Source organism: Penicillium digitatum, chromosome 5 (assembly GCF_016767815.1).
Source record: "Penicillium digitatum chromosome 5, complete sequence".
NCBI lineage: Eukaryota > Fungi > Ascomycota > Eurotiomycetes > Eurotiales > Aspergillaceae > Penicillium > Penicillium digitatum.
The window spans coordinates 690,178-708,879 of NC_089388.1; the positions used below are offsets into that span (position 1 = coordinate 690,178).

At 48.5% G+C, this 18,702-nt stretch overlaps 5 protein-coding genes across 5 annotated transcripts; 2 read left to right on the forward strand and 3 right to left on the reverse strand.

Moving 5' to 3' along the window:
• Positions 1–1,414: 1,414 nt before the first annotated feature.
• Positions 1,415–2,230, reverse strand: Pdw03_1461 (uncharacterized protein; the record flags this gene model as incomplete). Its single annotated transcript, XM_066099908.1, has 2 exons — positions 1,415–1,922; positions 2,004–2,230. 2 exons carry the CDS (start codon positions 2,228–2,230, stop codon positions 1,415–1,417), a joined length of 735 nt encoding a protein of 244 aa, XP_065957635.1.
• Positions 2,231–2,418: 188 nt separating this feature from the next.
• Pdw03_1462 (Protein kinase family protein) lies at positions 2,419–5,233 on the forward strand (the record flags this gene model as incomplete). The annotated part of the gene is made up of 9 exons (XM_014679560.1): positions 2,419–2,541; positions 2,612–2,749; positions 2,818–2,928; positions 2,987–3,133; positions 3,203–3,576; positions 3,639–3,933; positions 3,982–4,185; positions 4,236–4,408; positions 4,462–5,233. 9 exons carry the CDS (start codon positions 2,419–2,421, stop codon positions 5,231–5,233), a joined length of 2,337 nt encoding a protein of 778 aa, XP_014535046.1.
• Positions 5,234–5,304: 71 nt separating this feature from the next.
• Positions 5,305–7,947, reverse strand: Pdw03_1463 (uncharacterized protein; the record flags this gene model as incomplete). Its single annotated transcript, XM_066099909.1, has 2 exons — positions 5,305–5,395; positions 5,960–7,947. The coding sequence occupies 2 exons, from the start codon at positions 7,945–7,947 to the stop codon at positions 5,305–5,307; spliced, it is 2,079 nt and encodes a 692-aa protein (XP_065957636.1).
• Positions 7,948–8,680: 733 nt separating this feature from the next.
• On the reverse strand, positions 8,681–10,099 carry Pdw03_1464 (Flavin amine oxidase; the record flags this gene model as incomplete). Its single annotated transcript, XM_014679558.2, has 1 exon — positions 8,681–10,099. The coding sequence occupies one exon, from the start codon at positions 10,097–10,099 to the stop codon at positions 8,681–8,683; it is 1,419 nt and encodes a 472-aa protein (XP_014535044.2).
• A 4,395-nt stretch (positions 10,100–14,494) lies between these two features.
• Pdw03_1465 (Zinc finger, MYND-type) lies at positions 14,495–15,320 on the forward strand (the record flags this gene model as incomplete). The annotated part of the gene is made up of 3 exons (XM_014679557.1): positions 14,495–14,513; positions 14,576–15,089; positions 15,146–15,320. 3 exons carry the CDS (start codon positions 14,495–14,497, stop codon positions 15,318–15,320), a joined length of 708 nt encoding a protein of 235 aa, XP_014535043.1.
• Between the last annotated feature and the right edge of the window lie 3,382 nt (positions 15,321–18,702).

The window sequence follows — 18,702 nt, forward strand, 5'->3', positions numbered from 1 at the left end:
AAACTAGCTCTTTGTCGTATGCCTACCTAGTGCACAACACTTTCACATGTGTCATCATCGAGTTGAAGTCTTGAGGGTTTCTCTTTTACCTGAGATGTTCTCTTCCTTCTGGTTTTCTCTTATCCTTTTTCTTTTTTCCCTGTTTATCTCTTCCCTTTCTTTCTTCTCGGTTGTTGATTGAAGGTCTGTGTGTCCCCTTGATGGGCCCATTGGTCTTTGCAACTTCCATGGAAGGAATTGAGGTCTGCAATGGGTTGTGTCTCGGCAATGAGACGATTCGTCAGATGGTGATGTGAATGAAGGTGCTCGGTCTGGGGGAGGAAGCAGAGCAGTGAGTGAGGCGTGGTTGACATTGCTTGAACTTGACAGTACAGATAGCTCGAGTGGACTCATGCCCACTTGGCAATGAAATGGCTATATGAAAATTTCCTCTGCCATTTTGCGTAAATCTGCTACAAGATTATCAGGCCGCTTATGTTACTCATGTCTTCTTGGTAGTCGTTTTTCTAGTTCTTAGATTTTCTGGAGAAACCTAAGGCAAACGCGGAAAAAGGCCTATGAATGTGCAGACAGCGTTTCAAGGTATAACCTTTCGTGTAGAAACCACCCACATCTATACTTAAAGTAAAAACCCATAATGGACCAAATCCGAATGTCCGCAATGCTAGATAACTGTGGCAGATGTCAGCAGATGTAAAGCACCCCAATTCGAATGAAAAACGAGTCAAGTGTAAGGGGAAGTATCTCCTCAGGTTGAATTACAACAGTGTCATCATCCAAGCCACAGACACCAGACATCAACCCACCGCGGTGCTTCGTCCCATTGCAAGCTCTTCTGACCACACTCAAGCCATAGACAAGCCCGAGGACAAACCCCAAAAACATCTCCAAGCATCGCAAAAACCAAACACCTCCAGCCCAAACCCCAATACCCCTCCCCGTCTCCCAACTTCTAACCCCCCACAGTAACATGCCCACACCACTCTTCACAACAGATGAAAAAGAGAAAAGAAAGAAGTGATAGAAAGGGTAGCCAGGAATGCCATTCACCAAGCAGTCAAAGAGAAAACTTTAGAGAAGTCCGTACTCCGCACAGCCAACAGAACGCTGCCAGAAAGAATACGTTCGACTCTAGGCCAACACAAAGAACACCATGAGAATGCACTCCAACCACCCAAACCGCGTCTTCTCCTAATCTTAAACCCTCGTGCCCTTTAAGCCACAGCCATTGGTCGCCGAACCGTCCTCATGGAAGCGAAGTGGACACGGCAACCCCAGAAAGCGGCATCACTTCCCCGTTTCCCATACTTTCTCACGCGATAGACCCAGCACCGTGCGCACTATCACCACATCGCCTCTGGGATACGATCCCGTGGCGGACCTCAGCAACATAACACGGCAATATGCAAAGATATTAGAGCATTTGAAAGCGAGATCGCAGCGGAGCGCGCACACGCCAAGCCCGTATGCGGTAACGGTTCAGGACGGACAGAAGTATGAATATACACAATGTCTCCCATGATCCAGGACCAACGCCGCTTTGTCCGACGTGGCCACGAGCCACGGGGGTGTTGGCCAGGATCCGGCTGCTGCCTGCCAGCGTTCCGATGGGAGACATTTGTGTTCTGCTGGAAGAGTGGGGGGAGTGGTGTTGTGTGAAGTTGGTCATTGGAAGTGTGATCTGAAGAGAGTGTTGTCGTGGTCTGGGCACAGATCTGTGGTGGTGTGGCACCAGCACGGCTGATCCAATAGTTGGGAAGTCTGTTGGAAAGAGATGGTTGATTCGTGCGCGCCAGGTGGTAGCTCTTGACGTTCGCTCCGGGGTTGATTTGTGGTGTCTTGCGGGGGTTTTGGAGTTTGCGGGAGTACCATCAGGTTTGCTGGGCGAGTCTTCTTTTGTGATGTTGTAGTCTTGGTCTGACCTTTTACCAGAGTTCGCATCATTGGAGGGGGGGTGACATGTGTTGCTGGTTGAATTGACACGCGGGGAAATGGGAACTTACTGGTTAATAAATAGGACTATTGAATGCCTACCGGGACTGAGTGTTGACTTAGGTAAATGCAGTAGCGTAAGTATCATCAATGATCTGGCGACGAAATCAGACGCGTGGGATCGTGGGATGGAGGTGAGGAAAAGGAAGATAAAAGTGGAGCTCCTTTTATAGGAGCGCGTTGTGGCCTTAGGCAAACAGTGTTTATCACGATAAGACGGGTGAAAGGAGTCTGGCATATGATGTGTCTGGCTATTCTGACTTGCGAGAACGTTGTTTCTGGATACTCTTCATTCACCAACCCGACCTATTGATATAATCCCAAAAACCAGCCGCACATTGACCCCTTGGCCATTGGTCGCCCAGACTTGCGAACCCCGGACGCCTCAAACCATCCTCGATCTACCACATCGGTCACAAAGCGGCCATGGATTTCTTGAAATCAGCTATCGGATCTGCCATCGCGAAGGGCGGAGGACTCCCATTTTCCCTCGGCGACAGAGTCGACATCGGTGATTCGGTCTGGGCACTGCACAACGGTACGAAACGGGTACGGTGGCTTTTTGGCTCCTTTCACGCGGGGCGAGCGTCAATGGCTGACGATGTCGTGTCACGCTTAGGATGACGGTTCCACTTGCAGCGTCTTTACATTTGATGTCAATGCGAACAAGTCACGCCTTCCTCTTGCGAAAAATGCGGTGCGCAAGTCTAGAACGTTGCGGCATCCTGGTGTTATTAAGGTTCTGGATACGATTGAGGTACACTAGGCTCCCGGATCTTTTGGTCTGGATTTGGGATTATGATACAGATGCTTACGAATTGATAGACGGAGCACACTCTTTATATTGTCACGGAACGAGTCGAGCCACTCAGCTGGCCGGTGAAGCGGAGGAGCTTGAGCGAAGAGACGGCCAAGTGGGGGTTGTATACCGTGGCGGTACGAAATTTTGGGGAGACTAGTATCAGGGAATTGCTGACGGAATTGTTACGGACAGTCCACTCTCAAATTCATCAATGACGATGCTTCTTCGGTTCACGGCGCCGTGCGCGCATCCTCGGTGTTCACAAGCGAGAGCGGCGAATGGAAGCTAGGAGGATTTGACATTCTGAGCTCTATGAAGGAAGACGATGCGATTATCTATGTGAGAAATTGTGGCTCGGCCCTATCTGGGGACTGCCCGAATGATGCCATGTACTGACTCCTTGCATAGACATACGGAAGCAGTGTGCCTGATGCCGGTCGATACACGCCCCCGGAAGTTGTAAAAACAGGCTGGGACACTATCAAGCGTAATCCTTTGGCCGCAGTCGATGCTTACGGGTTGGGTATCTTGATATTCGAGGTTTTTAATGGGGGGTTCTCAGGCGGCGACCAAGCTGGCAAGACGACGAACATTCCTCCCAGCATGCAGCAGAGCTATAAGCGTCTTTGCACCGCCAACCCGAAGCTACGATTGAGCCCAGGGCATTTCGTGGAGCAGGGAAAGAAACAAGGTGGATTCTTCCAGACACCACTTATTCGAATGACCGAAGACATCGACAGCCTGGGGCTCAAGAGTGACGCTGAGCGTGAAGAATTTATCCAGTGCGTATACTCCCAAGATCTTGCATGTAACGGTCTCTTGACTAACGTGTCACTACTTGTAGCGAGCTTGATAATCTCTCTGATGACTTCCCCGAGGAATTCTTTAAGATGAAGGTGCTCCCCGAGCTGCTCAAGTCCGTCGAGTTTGGTGGCGGCGGGCCGAAAGTTCTTGGAGCTACTTTGAAGATTGGAGCAAAGCTGTCACCAGAAGAATTTAACGCTAAGCTAACCCCTGTTATCGTCCGCTTATTTGGAAACACGGATCGAGCATTGCGGGTCTGCCTCTTGGATAACCTTCCGTCAATGATCGATAATCTTCCCCAGAGAGTTGTCAACGACAAGATATTCCCTCAAATGGTAAGCTGTTCGATTTTGAGTAATCCACTTTGTACTAAAATGGCATAGACTTCAGGCTTCACCGATGTCGCCCCGGTGGTTCGAGAGCAAACAGTGAAGGCTGTTCTGACTATCATCAACAAACTAAATGATCGGATTGTCAACGGCGAACTGTTGAAGTTCCTCGCCCGCACTGCTAACGATGAGCAACCTGGCATCCGGACAAACACCACCATTTGTCTCGGCCGGATTGCTAAGAACCTTGGTCAAAGTGTAGGTGATTTATCTATAATGTTGGATCATGTCGCTAACATTTGGTGCAGACTCGATCCAAGGTGCTTATTGCAGCATTTACAAGAGCTATCAGAGATCCATTTGTCCATGCTCGAAATGCAGGACTTTTGGCTTTGTCCGCGACGGTCGATGTATTTAGCGAAGAAGATTGTGCTTCTAAGATCTTACCCGCTATCTGCCCTGGACTTTTGGACAAGGAAAAGTAAGTAGTATGCTCGATCGCTAAACTCTGGCCCTATTCTCACTGCTGAGCAGATTGATCCGCGACCAAGCAAACAAGACACTTGATTTTTATATCCAGCGGATACGGAAATATGCTAGCACGATGCCAGATACCGTCATACCCCCTGCGGCACCTGCAGAAGTTAACAAATCCGATGCTCGTGTTGGAACCCCCAATGATAAATCCTGGGCTGGCTGGGCCATTTCATCATTCACAAACAAAATCGCAACAGCTCACGGCGAGATTGAATCCACCGCCAACGCTACCAAGACTGTTGATCCCGATACTGCCCGCTCAGCGTCGGTCCCTCGTCCTGCCAAACCATCACCCTCAACCCCAGCTGAACTACCAAAACAAGCCCTCCGTCCCGCAGCTCAATCCTTAAACCGGTCAATGTCAGATCGCCCAGCCCAGGTGGCCTACGACGAGCCTGAAGAAGAGGGCGATGACGTTTTCGATGCCTGGGGTGCGATGAACGACGACGAAAAAGACGACGATTTATTCACTGCCGCTGTAACCTCTCCCAAACCCACATCTCCTGTTCCCTCATCGAGCAAAGTCCCGGTGACACCCTACGACGATGGCGGCGAACCCGATTTTGCCGGCTGGTTGGCTGCAAAGTCTCAGACCAAGGCCAAAAATCCTCTGCCAAAGGGTCTGACCAAGGCTGCATCTACCAACACTGTTACAACACGGTCAACACTAAACACCGCTAAGCCTCGGACTGTAGTTGCACCAAAGAAGATCGACACCAAACCCAAAGACGAAGACGCCGATGATGATTGGGGAGATGCATGGGAGTAATCTAGAAACACACCTTGCTTTCGTTTTTGGTTTTTCGTGTCCCATATCTTGTATTATGCAAGTCTAGGGTGTCAATATATGAAGACCTTGGCATCAAGAGGAATTTTGGTGTCTGCACCACACTGCCCTGGTCGTGCCTTGATGATTTTCCCAGCACTGTCCCTAATAGATCTGTCCATACCACCACGATGATTTGTTTTCCCTTGCCTACCTTGAGGATGTTAATTCTTATCGTAAATGATAATATTCCACTGCATCTGTTGCTTCCACCATTTGCTAGCGCTTCATATATCTCCCCTTTTTCCTCTTTCGATTTCCCTTGCCCTTTCCTTCTTTCGCTCCCACATTTTGACTGCATCAATGGCTATCTGCAGTCTTTGCATCTCCGCAATGCTCTGATTCCCTCTAAGTTCTGGCCGAGTCTGAACGCCTGCAGTTCTTTTTTCGTCGTCTAACATCTCCCGCAACATTGACAAAACGTCTTTGGGCTTGTCATTTGCCCTCGCTCTCGCCCTCCGTTGTTCCAGCTGCTCTCTCCTTTGGCTCTCCTGCTTCTGCTTCTCCTCCTCTTCCCTTTTCTTCTTCTCTTTCTCCTTCTTCTCCTTTAGAATTTGTTCCCTCTCCTGCTTTTCCCTTCTCTTTCTCTCCGTATCTTCTTTCTTCTTCTTCATTTCTTGCCCGTACGCAGCCTCAACTTGCTCCTTTATTTGTCCCCCTCTCTCATACTCCTTCATCCATGAGCCACCCCAGTACTTGGGATTCTGTTCCTTGTCTATCACAACCGCCTCGTCGATCCGCTTGTTAAGTTGCCTGGTTTGTCGTACCGGCAACTCATTCCGGATGGAAGTAGGGGTGTGCGGGTTTTCGCTCTCGAGGTCTGATGGTCTTTCAAGCACGGGCAATTGCTCGGGATTCGACGATCTCGCCAGATCGAGCAGTTCCCCGAGATCTATGAATGGCTCGGGCTCCGACTCGCTCTCGGGCTCGGATTCGGTCTCGGAGTTTGTCGACACCCGGGCCTCTGAAGGTGATTCCTCACGTTCTGTCAACCCTAATCTACGCCGTTTAGCCTCTAGAATTTTAGAATTGGGGTCATCAAAATCAGGATCATCGTCGGAGGTATCCGGGAATCTGAACTCGATGTTCTCGTGACCACCAGGTGGCATTTTGGCGAAGAGTCTTGGGAACCTTTTGCCGGCTATCTTGAAAGGGACTTCGGGGCGCCTGATGTCGCATCTATGCCGGAGACGCGAGGCCCACACGGTTGGGATCAATGATGTTTCCTGGTCTGGCCGTTCTAGTCTAGGCAACCAGCGTTGAGGTGAGGGAAACGAAGAAAGAACCCGAGATCGAACTCGGGAGAGAGTTGGAGGTACAGGCGGAGATGACACTGGTGTTATTGTCGATTGGGTCGGCGATGGATATCGAGATTCAGATTCGGATCTCCGTGGTTCGTATTCAGTTTCGGACACATATTTTGATGGAGACTCAGACCCTATCATTGAAACCAATCGTGATGAGGATGGTGATGGTGGTTCCTTTGTCTCGCAGGCTTTGCGCCAGTGCTCCCTTCTGAAGTTTTGCACAGTGGGCTCTGGATGCGTGCTTCCATCCAACGATAACAAGGTAGACCAGGCACGCTCTACTGGCAACGTGGGTTCAGATTCAAATCCAGGCAGACATTCCAATGATGAGGGGGCTGGATATGGTACTACTGGCTTGTGCTGTGAGCCCTGGTGGTTGTCTGAAATTTTTCGTTTTCGCGCTGTCATCTTGCAATTCTTGCATGGTGAGGGTATTGGTGAGGAAAGTTCCGGCTCTGAGCTCTGTCTTGCTTCAGATGCAGTTTCAGACTCATTGTCGGTATCCGATATCGATACTTCGCACGTCTGCTGCCAATGGCCAAAATGGGACATTGGTGTGGTCCTTTCGTGGCCCACCACTCTTTCCGGCAATGCTGGCGATGGCAAGGCTGATTCCATTCCCGATCCAGTTGCAGTGACTGAATGTGAATTTGATGGTGAATTTGACAACAATGCTCTACAAGCGTTGTGCTGACAGTCGAGGTCAGATAATAAGGTGGCGTATTTCAGGTCGACGATCTTTTGCAGTGATGGGGGAGGTGATGGGGATGGCGAGACTGGATCGCTTCCTCTTCCAGATTCCGAGTCTGGATCTGACGATGGTACCTCACCGGTCTTGTTCCCATATGCATAGTCAGGGACTAATGTGGGATTCTTGAGGCCCACGACCTTTTGCGGTGATGATGGAGGTGATCGCAAAGCCAATCGTGACTTCAGCAACGCCTTCGCCTGAGTCGGATTTTTATATTCAAACTCAAACTCAGACTCACACACTGTTCTCACTTGACATGGAGGAGTACGCTGCAGTGACTTCCGCGGATGTTTGTGTGATGATCCTGGCTCCTGAGCATTGACTTGAGAGCTACCAAAGGAGCGTGGCTTGGCTCGCTCATGGTCTGTGATCGAAGGATCGGATGGCCCTGCCTTAGGGGATTCCGGGTTCAATCCATGCTTTTTGAACGCCTGCGAAGATGGCGGTAACCTCTTCTTGGCCTTGTGCCTCTTCTTGATTTTGTGCCGGTCATGGCGCCGGACTGGCTCTGTGACTGGAGATGGCGACGAAGAGCATGCCGGTGACTGGGTTTGCTGGACCGGCTTTGCATGGCGGTGGCGACGTTTGGATCTTGACATGACTTTGGCAAAGACACTTCCTTCAAGGGCAAAGATTAGTGTAATTGCTGGTGGGGATTGTCTATTTTATACAGTTCTTCCCATTCAGTCCCGAAACCGTTAGCGTGACGCCAACCGGGGCGATTATGCATCTCCGGTTCACCCGGCAATCAGCGGGTTGGTGTGAAGAAAATTCAGTGTTTACTTTTCCGAAAGGTCTCTTTTTTGGAGAAATAAATTAGTTCAGCTGGAAAAGAATAACATGCTTCCGGATTCGGAAATGGGAGTAAATTTCCTAGCGTGGACCAGCAAATGCATAATGCAAAATGCATATAATATTGAAAAGGTCCACAACTGACACATTTGGACAACTTCATGGATCTCCAAGTTGGAATCTGGTTGACTAAATTGCACGGAGCCTCTTATTATTTCCTCCAGCATTGAGCTACCGCACGACATCAACGCTATAAGCTTGAAGAATTATTGCCTAGGTCAGGTGAGGAACTAGGGGAGATGCCAAACACTTCCTCAACAAGGCTCCTAGAAATCAGCCTAAAAGTTGCCCAAAAGATGATATTCATTTACCCGAACCAGCTCCAGAGTACTCCTCTTGATCAATCTAGTCAAGTCTCAAGAAAGTCATTCTCTTGTAGAGTCCAAAACTTCGGATATAAACTTCGATTTTTTTTTTTCCCGACAATCCCGCCCAAACCTCAAGAATCCACCAAGCAAAGCCCCATAATCAAACCCCGACTCACCAATTCTCCAAAATCTCCCCAGCAACCCGTTCCCCCGAGCTGATAGCCCCATCCATATACCCAATCCACCTTAGCGAAGTCTCAGTTCCAGCAAAATGGATCCTCCCAACCGGAGCCCGTAAAAAAGACCCATACTGCGTCAAAACCCCCGGCGGCATGAAAGCACTAGGACCCCCACGGGAGAACTCCTCCAGATCCCACCTCTGCACGAGGACATCAGTAGCATTTTCCATGCGCGGACCAAAGAAATTCGCAAAACTCTGCTTGACCTGGCGCTTAACCTCGTCCTCGCTCACAGCATCCAGCTTGCGCATCTCATCCGCTTCAATGAACCCCATGATTGCCCCGAAGGATCCATCCGCCGGCGAGTTGTCGTATGTCACTCGGATCGATCCGGTGTCACTCACACCTTCGCCGTTGAGCCCTTCATGCCGCCACCAGGCGCTGGGGAAGATAGCAATGGCTTTGCCAAGTGCCCCCATGGGCATGCGCTGGTTTAACTGATCTCTTCCGGCGGGTAGGAGCGGATCGAATGTGATGCGACTTGCTAGAGGTGGGGACATGGCCACCACCACGTGTCGGGCTGAAATGGCGACTTCATCGGAAGAGACTAGATAGCGGGATTCTTTGAGCTGGACTTTGCGCACGGGTGTGTTGAGGTAGATGTTTTGTGAGCCGAGTTTGTCGGCGAGTCGGGTTGCGAGCAACTGCGTTCCACCCCTAACTCGACTGTCCTGTGCACCTCCGTCGACGCCGATGAGGCGGTTGATTGTTCCAGGTCCCGATTCGTCTCCGGCGGCAGCTATGCACCACAACGCGTAGGGCAGAGACGGTTCTCTCAGTTCGGTCGATAGGATGGCTGGGATGGCCACGTCGAGGAGAACGCGAGAGTCGGCAGTGGAGAGTCGAGAGTTGACGTATGTTTCTAGGGTCATTGAATCCAGCGCCGGAGCATTCGGAGTACTCCATGGTGCTTCTAGGTCGACTTTACTCGCTAGGGTATTGATGTCGTTCATGAAGAGTGCAAGTTCAACGAGTGAGTCTAGGCCCACGGGAGGTATGCCACCTAAACTGTCTTGATAATGACGCGCTGTGTGGTTTCGATAGAACGTTGCCTTTCCCACCGTGTATGTCTTGTAGGTGGGTAGACCGAGTTCGGCTGTGAGAGCTAGCACGCGGTTTTGTGTTGGTCCAACGTATGCGGCGCCTAGTTCTTGGACGTTCTTTCCTGTGAGATTGGCATTGAGCACGCGACCACCGACTCGGTCTCTTGCTTCTAGGATAACGAAGGATCGATTGGCCGCTGCAAGATTCTTGGCGGTAGATAATCCTGATAGACCACCGCCGATTATGGCAACGTCGACTTCGGGGATGGACGACTCTGCAACCAATGCATGGTAAAGGGGGATTGACATCAGAAGTATGTGCATGGCACTGAAGGATAACCTGGTATGAATTAGCCGCATACTAATCTTTTTGATCGGTGAATGGTTTGATGGTTGACTGAGACAATATGAGATCGGTTCTTTTTTTTTTTTTTAATATGTCGGAACATTTAAGAAGATGGTTACTATTTTTTCACTTAATTCACCTTACTGCCGACTACTACCCAACGTTAGAAATTACAGACTACTATCTACCGATTCAGTTGGTCTAGAGGTAAAATCTTGTGATTACAGTAGTACAAGCGATAGAAGAGATGAGAGCAAAGGACAAAGTAAATGACAGAGCCTTGCAGAATAGCTATTCAAGTGAACTCATGGCCAGCAAATCTTCAAAGGTTCTCTCTGCATTACATTAGTATTGCTGGCATGGTTCTTAGCCCCCTTTCTCGTCCTCCAAAACTACACGACGAGAAACCTGATTATGGTGCACAAGAGGGGCAACTTCTGCCTCACCCTACGTCTCCATCTCCGAGTCTTCTTCTGAGGAGTCATTGTCCGACAACTGAATCGTTTCTTTCGAATTTTCTTTGCATTCCGTTAATCTCCGCCCCGAGAAACGGAAATTCTGTCTCGGAGTTGACCAACCACTTGCTCACCCTGCATGAGAAGGGGATTGAATGTCTCCAATGCTTCTGGTTGGGCCTGCGGTCCCCATATCTGTTCGGGTTGGCCTCCTGCTGAGATCATTCTCCGGGACCCCCTCTGATAGACATCAGATTGACATTTGGACTTCTTTTTTTTTTCCCACCCCCCCCCCCCCCCCCCCCCCCCCCCCCTTTTTGAGACTTTGATATAAATAATCTCCGTTGAAACTCTTCTACTACCATACCAGAGAGGCAAAAACCAAATTAAATGTTTATCTGGTACCTTCTACTAGCTCGTGACAAGAAAACAAAGATGTGTGTACATAGTGCGGAAAGGCGCATTCTTTTCGTTCACCAAAAGAAGGAGTTGTCCTATGTGAAGCAATTTAGTTCTCCGTCATATCTAAAATAGAGAAAAAAAAAAAGAGCCCCTGAGGTAGAAATTACACACGAAATGGTCCTATATCTAGAAGAGTGAACCTAGTACTAGTACCCTCCTAGGTGGCAGTGGCCTTGCGGCGAATGCCCCATCGCTTACTGTGCCTGCGAGGGGCAAAAAAGGGACATAGCTGCGCTCGCTCTTTAGAGCACAATCATGCTCGCCGGTCAACCCTGCGTGTCACCAAAGCTTGACACCAAGGAAACCCATTTCCAAGGCATTCCACTTGCTAATATTCACCTTTTTTTTTTCCTGTTCAAAGTGGCATCTTTCTTGACAATTTCCTAGTGCCATCTAACAAAAGATCACGCAGGATTCAATAAGGGAGAAAACAAAGCGAAGCTTTCTATTGTTAGTGGCTTGCTCGAAATGTATATACACAGATAAATATCCGGCTTGCCTTGTGAGACGTAGTTTTGGTTGACTTGATTGTTTTCGGGAGATTCCCCTTCTTAATCATCCCCAAAAATCTCTGTTCTCAGCTCTGTCTTCAATTTTCTTTTTTTCGCCTTACATCCCTATGCCACAGGGTAGATACCATCACAAGACCCCAAGTCTTGCATTGCTCAATTTGCCCCTAGGTCTTGCCCTCCTGTTCATCAGCCATCGATGCGGAACCCTATCTACTATTCTTTCGATTTCAAACCCACTGTCAGTTCCAAGTTCACCAATGTGGGTTCCCTGAGTTATCTTCAAGGGCCTTTGTTCTCTCTACGACTTTGCAACAAATTCTCATGAGAGGTCAGTCACTTTGTGTAAGACTATTGCAACCAAAGCTTGGAAGACTAATTGATAACAAATGATAACAAAAGGGTGGAAAGGAAAGCCACTTCTGGACTACTTGCATGCTCTGGACTCTATTCTGTCTTTCAGAATAATGCCTGATCAGGAGAAAGAAAGATCGAAACTAGCCAATCACTATCCACCATCTACCGTTGATTTTAAAAGCCCATTTGCACACTCGAATTTCCGAGCGTCTCGGGACCACCATCCGGGATTTGCCATGTATGCTGACCTGGAAATCGCTCCCTGCAACGGGACTTGCACCTGTCGATTTTGAAGTTCATCGACCCACAGCCATAAATTATTGCTCCCAGCTTTGCATCCGGGACCCAGAGAACGGCTGAACCTGGTAACCTGCATGTGATCACCGTGGATAGAGCGATGTTGGCAGAACCGGATGATAGCAGATTAGTCAGACACAATCTAAACAGGGTCAATGAATAGCTGGCTTTTAGCATGCAGGAGCTTACCCCATACCTTTCCAACTCCATTCACTTCAGGCTCCTCGTAAAAGCAAAAGATCTCCACCGTTTGGCCATGATTTCGGCAATGATCTTCTAGCATCCTGTGGAATTCTTGTTGGAGTCCAATAGGGTCCTGAGCCCGTAGTCTCCCGTGGTGGAGTATGTTTCCTCCAGAGGGGAAATGTAAGATGAGGGGTTCCTGGGCGATTTTGAGGTGTGCATATGTACGAATACCTCTAGTGGGCGCTAAGCCGCGTTCGAGCAATGTGCCTTTTCTTTCTGCTGTCACTTTTCCGAGTTTTTGTCTTGCACTCACATCTGGGGTCTCGTCTTTCTCCCTTTTGGTCAATCGAATGGAGCTTGTTTTGGTTATATGTTAGGGCTGTGGTTGAAATGAATGCAGTTACTTACTCTGCAGGGGGGGGGGGGGTGAGGGGCTTGTTCGTGGAATAAGTTCATACTGGCTGTGGATAGCGAGAGACTGATGGACAGGGATTTCAAGATTCCGATTTCTTCCGTTCCAAAAAGGACGAAAATCTGGTTATGGACAGTTTCAAAATGAGATCAACTTGCTCGAACCAAGCTAGTCATCCTGCGAGGCCCAGAGTGAGCCCACAAGAATTATTGTAGGCCCAAATTTTTCGAAACGGGCAGTCTGCCATACTCTGCAAAAATTCTAGACTAATCCAGGCCCCAGCTAGCGTCTTCTGTTCCGCTCTGTATCTACAAGTGAAAGTGAAGGATGGAGCAAAGCCATTGATATTGGAGGCAAGGATGAACGATGCTTTGCATTTTCCCCCAGAATTCAATCACCAACCCTTACGCACGAGACTCTCAGCCAGAATCCCAGGTCTACATGATACGCCCTGAAATAGTCTAGGGACCACAAGTTTCGGAGTTGCCAAGATTGACACTAGAAGAATTCCCATGGGACTCATAGGGCCCCTTCCACTCCCACCCAGTTCCCACGTAGACTTGTGGGTGCGACGTTCTATGCTCTATGCTCTCACTTGATTCTACCTTTCAAACTTACCAATTTGGATGATTGCAACTAAGAAAGCTCTTCAGATCGAAACATTGTTCTCTCATCTGCTTGGTATCGCCTCCTCTAAGCTTTTCGCACGGTTATATATGGCTGGGGTTTGGGGAGTGACTGAGAACATAATGAGGCTTTCAAACAATATACCAGATAGTTTGTTGGTGCCTGATCCTCAGGCTCGGTCCTGCTCACTTTTTCTCCGCCCTCTTGTCTTCTCTCTCAGCTCTCTGATAGCTTGCCATAGAATCAACGGACTGTGGTTCTCCTTACTGTTGAGGCTATAAGTCCTCAATCCTCTGTCTGAGATTCCATGGGATGATCATTTGACAGGGAAGTCGTTCGGTGGGCACGCTGTCTCATCCCGATCTCGATATCTACGAAGTTGAGCTGCTATTGTTTTTTTTGGGAAAGTGGAACACCCCCCTTTGATGATGCTTGATTGAACTACACCCTGAATGTTCCGGTTGAAAAAGAGCCGAGTCAGGCATCTATATTATGCTGTGTCTCATCTCTGTCTTCTACGCAGCCCATGAACCCGGGAAATTGACAGAAATCCGTTTCAATCGTCCAAGAAGAGTGGGCTGTATATCCTGTTTTGACTGACGACACAAGACTTGATTGACGGGATTTCCTGGGCCCCAAGATGATGTTGGGGATGTAAAATGTGAGTAAAGACCCATGTGCCTTTGGATATCTAAGAAGGCGATAAAACTTATAAGCAATGGCGAGGAGGTCTTTATCTATGACTAGGGATTTCATCACAAATCGAATATGTAAGAGCTGGCTGTTTTCTTCAACATGTCTCACGAAGTCAAGCAAACGGGGTTGAACACTCCGAGTCTCCAGTTGGGTAGTCGGCACTTTTCTCGTTTTTATTTTTTGTGGACAGGGTCGTGAATCGACTTCTCAGTTCTTCATCCACAAACTAGTCGCAGAATTCGCCTTTCTCTACCAGTACTACTGCTACCAACTTTCTTCTGGTACGACTTCGGTCCCGGGTTTGAATTTGCTAAGTCGCAACCTCACTCCCACAATTGCACGCATCCGACAATCATCATGGGTCGATGGGGCTGGCGTCAGTATCACCGCCCCGCGTTCTTTTTACTCTACTTCGGGCTGAACCAACGTCTATTTTAGGTCTGTTTGAAAGCGACCAAGACCTCGACGTCGCTATTGCCTTGTCCAACGACAATCTAGGTATCACGACCGGTCACTGGGAGCACAGGTTGAGTGCGATGGTTCATCAAACAGACATGCTGGCACCGCAGGAGGCCGTGGCTCTCTACAGTACCACGGAATATGCCTACTCGCTAGCTAACGTCACCATCCCGTACGTCCGCCAGAAACTGGACACGGATAACCTTGGAGAGCGGATGTTTACTGCCAGTCGTGCCATGGAATCGGACCCGGACGACCTCTTCCAAGAATCCAAGTACCGCACCATCATTCTGGGTGCTCTCATGATGCGTGCCGGTGCTCGCATCAACCGAGCGGATTTGCAGCATCTTCGTGATCTAGTGCCCCAAATCAACTGCACCTCCCGCCGAACAATCTTCGAGGACCACGGCTTCAGAGCTCCGGGAAAGGCTCAGTTTCTGGCCGCCTTGGATCACTACCAGCCCGGCGTTCCACGTAACTTCCAAGACCCTAGGTGGGGTCTACTTTGGAAGACTTAATAACGACACTTTGCGCTAACGACCTTGATAGCTGCTTCAAGTGTGGAAAGATCGAGGAAGATATCGGACACAAGCCTCTGAAATGCAAGAAGTGCAATTTTGCGATGTACTGCAGCAAGGTAGGCAAGATGAAAACCAAGTTCAGTTCACGGGTATTGATTCTTCATAGGACTGCCAGCGTGACCAGTGGCGCGAACATCGAGTGAGCTGCATTCCCCCCGGACAACGCCGGTTGCCGAATGTCTGAGCATACCATCGGATGGATTCCAAAAACAATGACGTTAAAGAAAAAATCTGGATTCTGAAGTTACTGGGTGCGTTGCGCATGGGTGTTTACCACCTTGCCCGCAATGCTGGGAGGCGCAGTGATGCCTGACATGTTTATTGACTCTCTTCCCCTTGTGAGGATTGAAATCTACTCTACCAGGTATTCTTTCAATAAACGAACCTTTAACTTCAATCTGCACACTAGCGCCTTTGTATTAATGGGAATTGGCTAAAAGTTACGAGAGTTAGAAGTTATCATTTTACCAAGCAGACACATAGATCAGGATTGTTCTTCTATTTTCTGCTTTTTTGATTGCATGGAGTTGAATCTCTCACTCTGAAGCCATGCGCTGAATCGACAACGACCATTCATATTAACCTCCATAGAGTTCCTGCCGAAGGACTGACCAACTCCCAGCAGGCTTCTCAATGATTATTGAGCATCGAAAGGCCTCAGTTTATCCGCTTTCCCCACCTTCAACTCCCCATCAGCTTTCCATCAAAGTTAGTGTCCATATTAGCCATCAGCCAGAACAAGAGTCTCTGATAGACCTTGAAGCCTATTGAGAGATGGCTGTGCTTTTAAGTAGACCCTTGATAAGGGCGTTTGGAGCTACTGGTCTCTTCTTGTTCTGGTTAACGAGAAGTGCCGGTATTGATCAGTCCATTACAACACTTTGTCAAGTTATCCCCGAATGTTGTACCAAGGAGTTAGAACCATATCTCACAGAGATTAATAAAGTCTAGAGGCTCACAGGGGCCACAATTGGGGCTAGCACCGCCATATAGCTCGGGTTCTCCCGGACATTGATTCCAGAATATAGGACTACAATTAGTTCCAATGCACAATTTTTGGTCAAGATCCTGATCAAAAGAGATTTTTCGGGTGGCTTCTACTGGTGTGTCAGAGAAGTATAGACTTCCATAGACCGGAAAGTCTAATGATGCCAATATTTTTGATCAGGATAGAGAGCGCCTTGTTGCATAGCATCTGCTGTTCCAAGTGTATTTCGATGCAGCCGGATACCCTCAACGTGCTCTTGGGTGATGTATTCTGACTCGACAGGGTTTGACGATGTGTGTGTTTCCAATCTAGGACTTTGATTATTGGAAGAGCCAGCTTGGACTGCACTACAAGGAACAATTAATATAAACAAAAGGAAAACATAATTATACAGACCAGACTTACGAAATTCCATCGTAGCAACTTCGGAATTAGTCACGAGGCGTGCTGGGCCAGCAATGCCGGTGGGTAACCTTGCCACGACTCGAGAACCAGTGTCCAATGTGAAAAAGAACGCCATGTGGAATCCACCATAATCGAAAAACTTTTCGCTCCTGGACAAAATAACCAGGGTTCGGAAGTCAAATTGGATGTCCCGAGACTTTCGTTCAAGTTCATCACGACTCAACCATCTTCCACTCGTGTGTGAACACGGGTCATTACCTGCGAATCAGATCAGATGTCAACAACTTGCTTTTAAATAGGTGACACGATTTAAAATCACTCACAGTATATCTGCTCTGTAGAGCACACTCTTGGAACTGGGATTTTGGCCAATGAGTCTGACAACATGCCACCAGCTTTACTTCCCAGATTGAAGGGAAGATGGGTCGTTGCCAAATAGCCCAACAGCCGCTAGAAAAAATGTTTTCCATCATAAATTGGTGGTCATGATTCAAAAATCTGGGCCTAACATTGGAGCAAAAGAGGAGCTGGTATCGGGGTGTAGCTTCTTGCAAGATATGTATGGTGCACTAGTTATTTCTATACTTCAGGACTGCACAACTGGAATTTCGAGAGAGAGTTTTTTTAAAAAGAACTATACCATCTAGAAAGGCCACCGAGGATAGTAGAGGCATGAAGTTGAGAAATTTGCAGGAGAATTATACATGTCCACTTGTATCGAATTCTGCAGAAATCGGATATTAAATCTGCCGATACCACTCTTCCACGACGTCAGAGCATCAAAACCGATGTCTTCCAATGAGAAAAAACGACTTTGAGATCGACGCTCACAGCCGACTCTTCGCGAAAGGAAGCTACGGCATATAGCCCAACTCGAAGAACAGACAACAAACTGCAAACAACACCACAGCGACCAGGGCGTGCAACGCCTTTTCCAAGTAATCGAAGGACGGGGCAAGCAAAATGCAGCCCTTCTCAAGCGCCAAAATAACTTCAAATCCCTCGTCAACCCATGGGGGACGGAACCAGATGAGCCTTCCGCCACCAATGACTCCAATCAAGACCTGTCATCTCTGTATAAGGAGATGAGTAACCGAGACGCCCGGTCCTACCTCCACACGAACTTGAACGAAGTAATACCTCAGCACTGGATTAAAAATCTTCTCAGCACCGCCGTTTCCACTGAAGCAACACCACCAAAAATCCAGTCCCCATCTCTAGAACCTCTTTCCGCCACAGCAACACCTCTATAGAATCAAATCCTATCACACACTGACGACTTCCGCACGCGCAACTTGATCTCATACCCGTGGTTCGTCTACCCAAAGCCGATAATCCCATGCCCAGACGTCCCCAACTCGCCTCGTGACTTCATATAACGGCACGAAATCAAATTCGCTAGCAGACATGCTTCACACAGCTCTGCAACGCCGCCCAATCTGCGATCCGGAGCGACGGAGTACTAGCTGGCTGACTTAATACTTCTCGAGATGGATCACCACGCCCAATCCGGAGACGTATAGCCGACTCCCTACGTTCCTTTGGCCCGTGCAAAGCCAGATGACCGTTCCGCATCTGCTCTGGTTGGATTTCTTGCCTTGGCCAAATGTCAGACTAAATCTAATCCGGCGGTGGCACTTGTATAGCAACGATCGGATCGGGATAGTCTGTTTGGGTTGATGACTTGTTAAGATCCGATGGCCTTGGAGTGAGACGGCTCTTGAACGACATGAACATAACGAGTTGTGCATCAAAAAGGCGTTCCATGAGACGTTCATGATGGACAGGGGGTGGAGACTTACTCCTGAGTTCATTAGAAGATATTCTGATCTTGTGGGGGGGGATGTGTACCAATCAAATTGTGGTTGAACTTTTCTAAGGAATGATCTCGTTACGGCTGTCTCAAACTGCCGGTGCGCTGCAACTGATGTGACTACAGTGTGTGTGCTGTACAATGTGACGATATTTTACGTCTGAAGACACTTATCTTATACCAATTCTTTGGTTGAAATTCATCTCTTGTCGGAGCCTCAATGATTAAATCTCTCGGTCTTTAATCCCTGAATACTTAGTGCTTGTGTCTTGGTACCTGATTTCTTAATTCCTAAATCCTAGATAACTTTTCTTTCTAT